Below are 12,785 nucleotides of genomic sequence, written 5' to 3'. Positions count from 1 at the left end.
CGTTGTTTGAAATTAAATTGTTTTTGGAAATCACTGGATGCCACGTAAAAGAATTTTCCAATCCAGCCTGTCTATTGACCTGCTATTAGTCTGGTTCTTATGATTTAAAGTTTTGGTTTGCTCCCTTTAACAATAAGAAAGGCTCAGCCATTTATTTGCAACCTGATTTTTAAAGAGAACAATGAGAATTTTGAATATATGCTTCCCATTTAGGTATTTAATTGCCCATAGTAAATACAGGGCTGAAAATTATAGGTACACAGACTATTGGCATCTAAATTAGAGTTGATGTTCCTAAAGGATTACAGTCTCTTAGCTGAGGTTCCTTTTATACTTTTCACATTTAAGATAAAGTTATTTGGTCCCTAAGAAAGCCATTAGTTGGAAAGTGAGGTGTTTGAGGTATTGGCTGAAACTCTTGCCAAAGTCGTTATGGCAGAAAATTACTTTTCTAGAAGAATATTGGTGGAGAATGTCACTGGCCTCTGATTCTTGCACCCAACAGATTGGCACCAGCCCTGACCCTCATAGTCATATGGCATCCAGGTCACAGGGTAAAATGAAGCAACAGAGGAACGATGGGCAAGAGAGGAAAATCTCACAAACTGAGACAGGCTTTCTCCAGAGCTGCAGTCCTCAGGGAGACCATCACTTAAGCTTTTCCTGCTTCTACAGTCAGAAAGAAAAAAGAAAGGAAAGCATAGACACTATCTGACCTGGAATCTGGAAATTTGGCTAATTGCAATACCTGATTTGTCTACAGATTACATAGTAAAAGGCTCTGAGCTTGGAGGAAGCCCAAGAAAAGTTTTCCAATGAAGGAAAAGATAAACCAGAAAAAAGTCTAACTTTTAAAGAATTATTTTTTCCTTCTTTTATCAGAGTTGTTGACCATGACCCTCTCTATTCTTGCTCCCCTGGCCTAACTGCCTCCTGCACTCTGATTTCCTGAAGCTTTATGTCGGTACCATGGATACTTTTTATGTTTTTATCTTCTCTGCTTAAATAAATGGGGCCTAGGATGTGACAGCTGCTTAGGGACTTAAAGGAAGGGACCACAGCACTAAAGCTGGTGCTTGGAACACAAATATTGGCAACTGACTGACTTCCTCGATTAGGTCCTTCCTCAATATGTAGGACATTTCATTGTATAGAGAAAAATATTTCATAGAGATGAAAGTAAGGAGGAGAATTACACAATATAAAAGGAAAGCAAGGTGGAGTCCTGTATTAGTCAGGCTTCTCTAGGGAAACAGAATCAACAGGAGATATCTGTCAATAGTATGAGATTTTATAGGTCCCCCACATGACTGTGGGGATGCACAAGTCCAGGTTCTGCAGGCAGACTGCGAACCAGTGGCTCCGATGAAAGTCCAATAAAAGTCCTTGATGAGTTTCTGGGAGATGTTGGCTGTCCAAAGATGCCCTGGGAAATTCTCTGCGAATGCTGAAATCACTTCCCCTTTAAGGCAGTCAACTGATTAGATAAAACGTTACTCATTGCTGGTTGATCATAGATGTAATGAGCCATCTTTGCGGTAATCTCACTGATGACTAAAGCCCATAAATGTCATTGTATACAATTAGCCCAGTGCTTGTTTGACCAAACAACTGGGCACAATTACCTGGCTGAGTTGACTCATTAGCCTAACCATCACAAGTCCTAAGGAAATGCTCTACCTATTCTAAAAGCTGAACTTGTTTCTAATTTTTGACAAAGTTTCTGTTCATGGGGCAACCACTTTCATTTCAATAAAGACTCCTTCAAGATGGTGTTGCCCTACCTTTGGTGGATTCTAAGAACTTTGGGGAAGATTTTAACTGTTGATCTTTGAATTTGGATTTTTAAGAACCGTGTATACCCATTCAGTCATTCGACAAAGATTTACTGAGCATAAGCATCTATTAATGTGGTTGTATGTGTGTTTAGGACTGGAAGTAGGGAGATGCAAACAAAGACAGGCTCATAAAGAAATGATATCATGTAAGCTAGTGAACTCTGAGAGTAAGATCATGTTGTACTTTTTGTTCATTTTAGATCTGAATATTTGTTGAATTTGTAATATGTGATCCTCTCCTCTAACAGAGGTTACAACCAGTTAATTTTTTTCTAGAAAAGGATGAAGTCACATCTTTGACTCCCAATGTAAAGGTTGACCCCCAATTGCTTCTGTCTATGGACTTTGGGAGATGTAGCTGAATCTATCATGGTCTCTCTTTCCACTGATATGTGATATGTAATTATAACTAGAGACATTAATTTTTTAACAATTATGTTAGACTAATTTTGCATAGGTAAATTTTGTTCTTCCAAACCCCTTATTAGGAAGCTTTACACCAATTTCTTTGGTGATGTTATTGCTGTAAAACATATTTGTCACAGTGCTCTCTCCTCAAATCCACATACATTATACATAATGACACAATGTACACATATGGATCCCTTTGGGTCGGCCTTTAGAGCCAACATCACAGAAGAGAACTGTTCATGTTACTTTCAAGTTACATTCTATGCAACTGAGAGCCATGGGATGCTAGAATGCTGCCCTAATATGCAGACATGGTTGGCAGCAAGGGAAGATGAAGAAGTGGTGCATGGAGACAGATACTAGTAGTTCAGCTCTAAGCATCATCAAGAGATAGTTTATGAGGCTGAAACTCGTTTTCATGGCATCAGCACAGCTGATGAGGTGAATGAGGGCCACTTAAGATGATTATAAGGGTAAGAATGCCAAGAAGGATTCCACTGAATATTTTATCTAAAATTTCCAAAAAGTTCCAAGCCCTTTTGTGTTTGGGGATCATATTGCTAAGAGTTCTAGGAGACTTATTCTTGATTTTAGTTTAGCAGAAGACATAAAGAGACAAAAGATTAAGAAGGTTTTAAAAATTATCCCTTTTTCTCCCTTTTTCAGCCTCTTTCTCATCTTATAGACTTGATACATTTGCCTAATATTTTGTTGAGCAACTAGGATATAAACTAACAGGTTGCAGCTCCCTCTTCCCATTACCAACCTACAAACTTGCTTTCATCGCACTCAACTTTCCTCCTGACACAAAGGACAAAGTGTCCCCTTCTTTCAAAGGCCTGTCCCGACACACATGCAGGCGATCCCATCCCTTGGTACCTCTTTTCCTCCAGGTTTTGCACTTTCCCCCATTACCTCTCCTGCTTCTTTAACCTCCCTCTCTCCACTGGATCAATATCCTAAGCATTCTAATATAGTGGAAGGAACCTCTTATAGTCTGGAAGAAACCTATTTTTGGGCGGGGAGCAGACTTACACTATCTCTATTTCTACTCAACTTGCTATTTCTCTCCTAGTTTTCAAAGCCAACCTTTTCAAAACAATCCATGTTTATTGACTATCTACTCAGTGACCCCCACCACTACACTAAATGAGTTACTTCCAAGGTTATTAAACAAAATCCATAGTGCCAAATCAAATAGATATTTTGTAGACCTCATCCTTCTCAGTCTCTCAGTCTTCCAGTTTCCCGTACCTTTGTTCTTGACATTTTCTCTGATCTCAGTTTCCATAGCACCATACTCTCTTGGCATTTCTCCCATGTCTCCAGTCACACATTCTCAGGACCTTTCTCTTCTACCCAGCCTCTAAATGTCATGCCTCTGTGCTCAGCCTGGGCCATTCTCTGATTCTCGCCGTATGCTCATTCCCATGACTTTGAATATATGTCATAATACGCAAATGTAAACCCCCAGCCCAGTCCTCTCTTCTGTGTTTCAGACAGGTTTTGAATTTGAAATGTCCAAAATTGAACTGTTGTCTTATCTTCAAAGCCTGCCTTTCCTCAAGTCTTGACACAATTCAAGTTGCTGTTCAAGCCAGAAATCCAGGAGTCATTCTTGACCTCCACCTCATTCCTTCACATCCCAATTACCACCAAGGTCTGCCCTTTGCACCTTCTCTCCATCTCTTACCATCACCCTTGGGAGGCCATCATCACCTCTCACCTGGATTCCTGCCAAACAACTGCTGTCCTGATGTTCACAGAACAGCTGAAGGTGACTAAGCTGCCTCTGAGGCATCTTGTGTGCCTCTCCCCCACCTCATGAGATTCTGGTCACACCTGGACTTCTTTTACTTCCACTCTAAAATCTTTCTTGCCTCAGGATCTTCACGTACTTCCCTTGGTTGGAATGCTCTACTTCTATGTCTTCGCTCCTGACTAATGCCTTCATAGCTTTCATGTTTCAGTTGAAATGGCTTCTATAACCAAGATTGCAACGGTCCACCTTCCAGCATTACACACTGCCGTGTCTCGATTTGAAATTGTATACTTATTTTTATCTCTAGCATATTGATTCTTGCATAAGACTCCATCAGATCAAGGATTATGGCTATATTGTTTTCATGACTATGTATTTAGCACTTAGTCCAATGCCTAACAATAAATATTTTTGAATGAACAAACTTCTTCCTTTTTCATCCAGTACTTACAGCTTGGCAGAATAGCCATAAGCTGTGCGTGCGTGTGTGTATGTATGTGTATCACACTTATGCCTCTCTTATCGTGACATGAAAAGAAATTAAACAGACTGGCCTTGACACCGACTCCTGCACCACTGTGTGACTTTGGGCAAGTTGCTTAATCTCTATTAGCCTAAGTTTCCCCATGTGCAAAATGGGGACAATAAAATCTCACAGTAATATGAAGATTAAAATGAAATCATGCATATAAAGTCCCAATCATAAAAGTATCCAATGAAAGCTTATTTCCTTCTCCCATGCCTCCCACTAAATTCCAAATTTTTCTTACTCAGTAGATATACATGCACACACACAAATAAAATTTGAAAATGTTTGAAGCATCCATTTTGCCCTTCTCAGACTTTCTGACTGTGACCTTCTCACAGAAATTGTTGCCTATAAATAATGATATACTTAGCCATGAACAACATTCATTAACTTTAAACCAAATGTATAAATATGGCCCTAAATAATTTGAGCTTGTATTTTAAGGGAACCTTCCCCATTATATTTGGGAGTAACACAAAGAAAAAGGCAATAATATTTTTGATTATACAGAAAAAATTACTTTGAAAGAAAACACCAGATGGCAGCACCAGATGCTAGAGATGAATCTAATGGGGTCTGGGCTCAAATCTGGGTATAAGGAATATCAAAGGTAGTTTAAGATTATAATTCAGGGAAGTGAACTTGGCCCAGTGGTTAGGGCGTCCATCTACCACATGGGAGGTCCGCGGTTCAAACCCCGGGGCCTCCTTGACCCGTGTGGAGCTGGCCCATGCACAGTGCTGATGCACGCAGGGGGTGCCCTACCTCACAGGGGTGTTCCCCTGTGTAGGGGAGCCCATGCGCAAGGAGTGCGCCCAATAAGGAGAGCCGCCCAGCGCGAAAGAAAGTGCAGCCTGCCCAGGAATGGTGCCGCCCACACGGAGAGCTGACACAGCAAGATGACCGAACAAAAAACACACAGATTCCCGGTGCTGCTGATAAGGATAGAAGCGGTCACAGAAGAATACACAGCGAATGGACACAAAGAGCAGACAACTGGGGGGGGGGGGGGGAGAGCGGGGAGGAGAGAAATAAATAAAAAAATAACTCTTAACCAAAAAAAAGATTATATTCAGAAACTATCATTTATATTAAAAAGACAGCCCTCCTTAAGAAAAATAATGCTTATTTTGTAATAATGGATAGGATTATTAGGAATAGTATTTTATATGTGATAAGCAAAATCTTAAGATAATATCACCAAGCATTATCCAACTAATAAAAGTTGATTAGGCAAAGGCTTCATTTTGGTTTGTAGTTATATTTAATTCTGTTGATCTGTGTTCCAATTAGCCTGAAAGGACCTAAAGCCAAAGAAGAAAATACTTTTCCCCTAAGGTTTTCTGTGATCAAGATTGCGACTATCTACCTTCCAGCATTACACACTGCCATATCACAATTTGAAATTGTATGCTTATTTTTATCTCTATCATATTGATTCTTGCATAAGATTCCAAGAGATCAAGAATTTATGTCTATATTTTTTTTCATGACTATATATTTAGCACTTAGTGCAATACCTAACAATAAATATTGGTTGACCGAAAAAACTTATTTTTTTCCAACACTTACAGCTCGGCAGGGTACTCAAAAGCTTATTATTATTATTATTATTTTTAAAAATATCACACCTATGCTTCTTTCATAGTGCCCACCAGGTTTGGAGAACTTATTTCAGCAAGGCTTACCTTTGTTTAAATTTGATTGAAGGGTAATAGCGGCACCTGTGATATAAGGGAACTGAGACAATCTGAGTTGAAGGAACATTCTGAGCAAAGGGTAATTCACCCCACCAGAGAAACAGTTATTGTGACCAAATAAGAGTGAATTGTTTTCCAAGTACTATAATCATATTTCTGAACATATTTTCCTCACCTGAATGCACTAGAAGACTGAACCCCATGAGAATATCAGGCAAGGTAGTTGATTCTAATCTGAAGTCAGACAAAGATTCTAGAGAGAAATTTTTCTAACTTAGAAGAGAAGAAATGAAGCAAACATTTAATGAGAAAAAGGAATGTATGTGCATCACAATCAGCCAAAAGTCAGCTGTCACAGGCAGAAGAAATTTTAAAATCCAATAATGAATAGGGCAGTGCTCTTTATGAAAAATGTACGATTCGATGTACTGTCGAAATTTTAAATGATACAAAGAAAAAATGTCAATTAGCAAAATCAAATTTTAACGAAAATGAAAAGTACAGACTACCTAGAAAAGTTTTTCTGCCAAAAGCACTGTAGAATGACAAATGTCTTCTTCAGGGAGGGCATAAGTTTCCTTGCTTCAAAAGATCTTCTGCATCTCAGATGGCTAGGAATTTTCTGCATTTTAATTAACCCAAGCATGTTTTAAATCAGGTAGCTAAAGGGACCCTATGTAGGATGACTTTTCTATGCCCTCCACTGAAGCCTGTGTGGTCCCTAAACTGGCCAACACACATCTGAAAGCAGTGGAGGCGAGTTTCCCACCAATGCATGGCTCTCCAGTCTCTGAGCAAGACTGTGTATGTGCTGATGTTGCCGTGTCCGCTAGATGCCCTTGTTCTAGTGGATTCCCTCTACTCTGATCTAAATTCATGGGCCATGAAGGGGCCAGGCTGACTTCCCGTTCTGACATTCTCCCCTCCGGGCGACGGGGTGAGCAAGGAAGGTGTCTTCCTGTGCAGCCACTGACCTAGACCAGCCTCTTAACCCAGTCGCGACTGAGTAAGAACGTGCTGTGCTCAGCCTGTTGGCTCTGCTCTTGGGAGCACAAAGTATGTGTTACAACAACAAGCATAAGAATTCTGACCACACTTTTCCCTATCTGAAGATCTGTAGTAAGAACATCTGAAGTAAATGCATACAATCAAGAAACAGGGCTGTTAAGTCAATGCTAAAGGAGTTTCTGATTTGTAGCCCTGAGACACGGATTCTTTCACTCTCCGAATCCAGACCCCACACATTTTGGAAGAAAAGCAACAGCTAGAAGATGCGAAAAACAGATCATGTTTATGAGACTGGCTTGCAGTCCATGCCATACTTAAGAGTTTGGGTTTTCGTTAGGCAAAGAAATTAACTGTTCTTTTCTTCGATGTTCATCGGAAAACTTGCCCCACATCCAGTTTCAGAATCATTGTGCTGCAATCTTGTAAACCAGGAAGTCCACAATCATTTTATTTTACACATGGAAATTAAGAAATAAAAGAAGCACTAAAGAGTCCCCAAAGTAACAAAATGGGATGTTTAAAAGGATACCTGTCCCCACACATCCCTTTATTCCTATTATTTTATTTTCTACAATAGATCGTGAAATTTGTTTCTCTATAACAGTCCATTAAAGAGTCCCTGCAGACTGGGTAAGTGATATAATAAACCATGGAGAAAAGACTTTGACCACCTCCTATTTCTCATGACTTGATATTCTGTAAGGTGTGACACAGGGCAGCTTAATTGAAAGAAAAGGCGCATGGACTAAGCGCTGTCTTGCAGGTAGCCAGCCTCATAAGCATCTGTCCCCAATCTCGCATTGAAGGAAAAATTTCAGGTAAAGGCCTAACCACTCTTGATGCTACAATTTGGAGATACCTAGAGTCATGCTTATCTAGAGGAGCTCAAATGGGAGGTCAGGACCTGATGTTCAGCCCAACCGCAAGTTTCAGAGCAGTAGTGGGAACTGAGCACCCGCAGGACCACGAACATAGCACTTCATTGTTTCCGTGGCTTTGCCAGGGTTAATGCCTCATTTACTATAATCATGTAAGTGTTAAAAGAAAACAGGCTCTATTTGCAGAGCATGTGTATTTCTGAAAGTGCTCCAGTGTTTAATTACTGCTAAAGTCATCTGGGGTTTTTGACACAGATTCTATTTTAGTAAGATAAACTCAGCATAATCCAGCTTTGCCAAGAATGAATTCCTAAGGTAGATGACTAAAATAAACCGGCAATAAATATTGACCATTGGAATGGGAATTATTTCTCTGTAATGTAGAAACAGCATTAATGACTCATTTACAGATAACAGTCTCTCCCAGGGATTATTGTTATGAGGGATCAGGGAAGAAAGAAGTCCATCTCTCTTTCTTTTATGCAGCACAGTGGAAGAAGAATATGAACTAATCAGGCAAGATGCTCATATATCTACATAACCAAGAGAGATAAAGCCCCTCGAGTCCAACAGAGAGTCAACTTGGATAGACTGCACTGAAGCAGAAATAAGGCATTGGGAGAAGCTGAAATGGCTGATTCTGGGGATAATTTTCTCTCAATTTCCTGGAGGTAGAACGTTCCACCCCCTCCCAGAGCCACCTACTCTTATGTGATGTGAATTACCTTATCTGACACAGTGGATGCTGCCAAGTTCCTTTGTTGCTTGGAACTAGTGGACTCATTTAGGCCACCTTTACTCCCTAAAGTTAAATTCTGAACTTTTGGCCCATGTGGTTGAGCTTTACAACTTCTCTGGTGCACGGGAAGGCGGTCCGGGGCAAAGGTTCGGTTACAATTTGGGCAGGGCACAAGCTGCTCTTGACTTGGTCCCTCTTGGCTGGACTGTCCAGTTGGAAGGGGCTGCGGCTTCTGCGGGAGTGGTCGGCGGGACTCCCTGGGGAGCTGGTCATTTTCTATTTTCCACTTTTCCAGGCATTTGAGCTCATGAATAGGAAGAGACAGGGTGCCAAATTCCCTACCACAAATGTAGCAGATGAGAGTCCTTGGTCGGCTGCGGATTTCATTAGGGGCTTTCTTGAGGCCCATGAGGTTGTCAGAGCAGTTGGGATTTGGTGTTTTAGGACCTTCACCCTTTGGCTTGCAACTTCTCTGGTGAACTAGAAGACGATCTGGCAAGAACGTGCGGCCACAGCACTGACACGGCAGCAGCTGGGCCTGGGCACTCTGGAATGCAGCCTCATTAGCTGCCTGGTGACTATAGGACCCGCTGCTGCTGAGAGGCTGTGGTCTGGAGGGCTCTTGCCTCCTCATGTGTCTGGGCAGCTTGTTGTTTTCAATACGCCACTTCTCCAAGCACTGGGGTTCATGAATGGCAAGCGACTGGGTCCCAAACTCTCGACCACAGATATAACACACCTTGAATCCGGGCCTGCGCGGTGGGATCACCGGGGGGCCCAGCTGGCTTTCCGACATGACTTTCCTACTTGACCGTTTCATTAGTATCACAGTTCCAGGTCTATTTTTCTCAGGGTTTGTCTTTATTTTTTCAGCAGGATTGATACTCTCTGCTTCCTGTAGAAGTCTGGAATGGGAGTCACTAGCTAGGATGACTTGGTTGATAAGGAAGGTGGGTTCTTTAGAATGCTGAAACATTGGTTGCAATTTATTGGAAACCCTTTTCTTCTTTCCTCTTTCCATTAACAAAGACGTTTTCTTTTAGTGCTTGTTCTGACTTCTGGCCAGGCTCGTTCTGGGCTTCTGCGCAGAGTGGAGGTGAGTGAGGTTAGCTGTCCAGGGGTTCCACATTGTTGCCAGTGCCTTAGACCTAAAGCCCGTGGCTCAGAGCTTCATTGCAAGGCAGCAGATTGGAATGTTGGAAAGTCCCCATTAAACCTCAGATGCTTCCAAGATCTGGAAGGAAAGGGGTGGAGAGGGGAAAGAACACGAATCAATGGCACACCCGTAAGATATTACACAGACACACACAACACAGATTGCAAACTATAAAATGATGGAGGGTAGTTATGTTGTTGTTGTTTTTATTTGACTGGTATCCTCTTTGGCTAGTATAGTCACTAGCACATAGGATTTGTCCAATAAATTTTGAAATAAATATAAAGAAAGAAATTTTCTATTATGAATTGCACTGTTACTGAATTGTGAGTCGTGTTCTGCCTGAAGGAAGAATGAAAATTACAGCACATAATAGAAACATATGGCATGAACCTACAGAGGCTGAGATCATTGTGGGGAGCCCAAAGAAGGGAAAACCAACAGTGGAAAATTAGATTAATGAAACTAGCACGTCATGTAAAAAGACCTCCTGGACCCCACAGAAACTTCCACTACATCAGAAATTCTTGATTTTGTAGTGCCATGATTCCCTTTGGCAGTTCTGTGAAGCCTATGATTTCTTCTCAGAATAATAAATTAAAAGTAAAAAAGTAAAATTTTTCTACTGTAAGTGAAACCAATTTTATTGAAATAATTGCTCAAATACTTCATATTTTAGTTGTGATATATATTTTAATTGTGATATATATTTTAATTGTGATATAATACTATCAGACTTTTTGATTGTCCATGGATCAAAGGTTAAGAACTCCTGCAGAATTAGTCAATAGTGAATGTTATGAGGGTTATCGGAGGGAAGTCAATCTCTTATAACCCACAAGGTGTCCACTTTTCCTTCTTACAGGGATAGGGCATTAATAAATTGTGGTCATTACTCTCAATCAAAGAGTGCAACCCAGGCCTCTACCCTTCCTTGTGGGACATCTATAGAAGTATGGACTCAACACTCTTTTTTTAAAGCTTTGTGCTCACTTTCTTGCTTGATATATACATGTCTTCCAATTTTTTAATAAAAGAATAGCCACTTATTTCTCAAACAAACCAGATGAAAGACTTGGTAAGATCTTGCTATAGGCAGAAGGCTAAAGAGTGTTGACCTTGGAGAGAGTCATGAATAAATTTTAACATGGGCCTACAATCTTGCCCAAAGAAAGACTAATTTTAGAAGTCTCAGTACCTTCTCCATTTCTGAAGGATGACCTGGATTAGGACTAGAGAAATAGCAGCATCCACTCCCAGTCACAGGGGAAACAGCACCTGTTCTGGGGCTGGACCTCGGAGAACACAACAAATACTTAATTCAGGCAGAGAGAGGGCAGCAGTGATTATAATATCTAAATGCAGTGAGTTTTGCATTTGATAAAGGACAAAAAGATAGGTAATAACTCTGCCCAAGTCCTGTATTTCGGTTCCAAGAAAGTCTTGACTCTGAAATTAAAAGTATCAAACCAGGTCTGGAACAGAGATGGAAGTTATTCTTCATTTTGACAGATTCTAAGACAGTGATATTAACACATGTGACAAAAGAATGTGTTGGCACCGAACAGAGTGACCAGCACAGAATATAAAGTTTAGAGGAGCAAGATTTAACACTTGATCAGTATCATCCAAAAGAGAAAGTGGATCTGGGGAACACTAGGAATATAGTGAAAAGTCTTCATTAGAGTTTTATCAGCACATAGGTGAAACATACCCCCCCCCCCCAACTACTCTGCTGCACTAGTTCTGATTTCATATTCACCAAGGACCTTCTAATTTAGTTTCTCCAATTCCTTGAGAGCAAGAATTTGCAGACAATAAAAGCAGTTAAGCAGGCAGGTTGGAAAAAATCAATGCAATCAAATACATTATTCCAAACATCATCTCTTTCCACTCTCCCTCTCCCTTTCCCTCTCTTTCTTTCCCTCTCATACATGCACACACAACAGAGTCAACTTTGTTCTTGGAAGAACAGAGTACTGAGATAGTCCTGTGACTTTTGCCCCAACTTGTTGTATATCTCCCTTCTGGAAACTAATAGTTTTGAATGCCTACTATGTGCCAGAATGGTTATAATGTTTTAAAATATTTCATTGCAATCAATCCTCCAATGATTATAAGGCAGATATTATTATTCCAATCTTATAAACAAATAACTGTGACTCAGAAAAGCCAAGTAACTTGCCCAAAACCAGTCAGTTTCTAAATGACAGAAGTGGGAATCATTTCCAGCTCTCTTTGGCTCTAGCTAGTTTCTTTCCATTATTCATTCTGCCTGAAATTCTACCAGCAGTGCTTCTCTCTTCAGTTTTTATCCCTGTTTTAATGTACTATTCATATGCCCCACAGGAAGGTACAATCAAGCTCTCACTAGACTTGTTCCCCTTTAGGAGAAGGAAGGGGCTAAAAGGAGAAGAAGAATAGGGCACAGAGGAAAAGAAACTTCTGAGATGGAAAAAACAGAAGTAGGAGATTGGGGCTGCTGAAGACGTTTTCCCTTAAGAAACAGGAATCATTTTATTTCACTGTTCATGGTATTATAGATGAAGTCTTTTTTCCTGCATGGAATGCAATATGAATCATTTTTCTGTTCTCACCAACAACCTTAAGAAAAATCCACATTCCCAGCCAAGGGTGGGGGAGGGTCAGAGTGGTTCAGGGTTCAGAAACGGTGAGTTGAGTCTGTCTTTAAAATGGGCACAAGGTGAAAGCAAGACTGCCCAAAGAGGGGAAGCAGATGTGGCTCAACTGATAGAGCATCCAT

The 12,785-nt window shown here is 40.6% G+C and overlaps 1 protein-coding gene across 5 annotated transcripts in view; it reads right to left on the bottom strand.

Moving 5' to 3' along the window:
* LOC101420085 (zinc finger protein 474) overlaps positions 1 to 12,785 on the bottom strand; it is a 79,254-nt gene that overhangs the window by 50,309 nt on the left and 16,160 nt on the right. For all 5 annotated transcript variants that reach the window (XM_058277675.1, XM_058277653.1, XM_058277664.1 and 2 more), the window contains one exon: positions 8,852 to 10,099. In XM_058277675.1, the coding sequence (XP_058133658.1) occupies positions 8,852 to 9,886 (1,035 nt within the window). In that variant the 5' untranslated portion in view covers positions 9,887 to 10,099. The remainder of the gene's footprint in view (positions 1 to 8,851; positions 10,100 to 12,785) is intronic.

The sequence above is a fragment of the Dasypus novemcinctus genome, chromosome 2, assembly GCF_030445035.2.
Source record: "Dasypus novemcinctus isolate mDasNov1 chromosome 2, mDasNov1.1.hap2, whole genome shotgun sequence".
NCBI classification, from domain to species: domain Eukaryota; kingdom Metazoa; phylum Chordata; class Mammalia; order Cingulata; family Dasypodidae; genus Dasypus; species Dasypus novemcinctus.
Note: the sequence above shows the minus strand (reverse complement) of the source record. Positions and strands in the feature narration are given on the sequence as shown.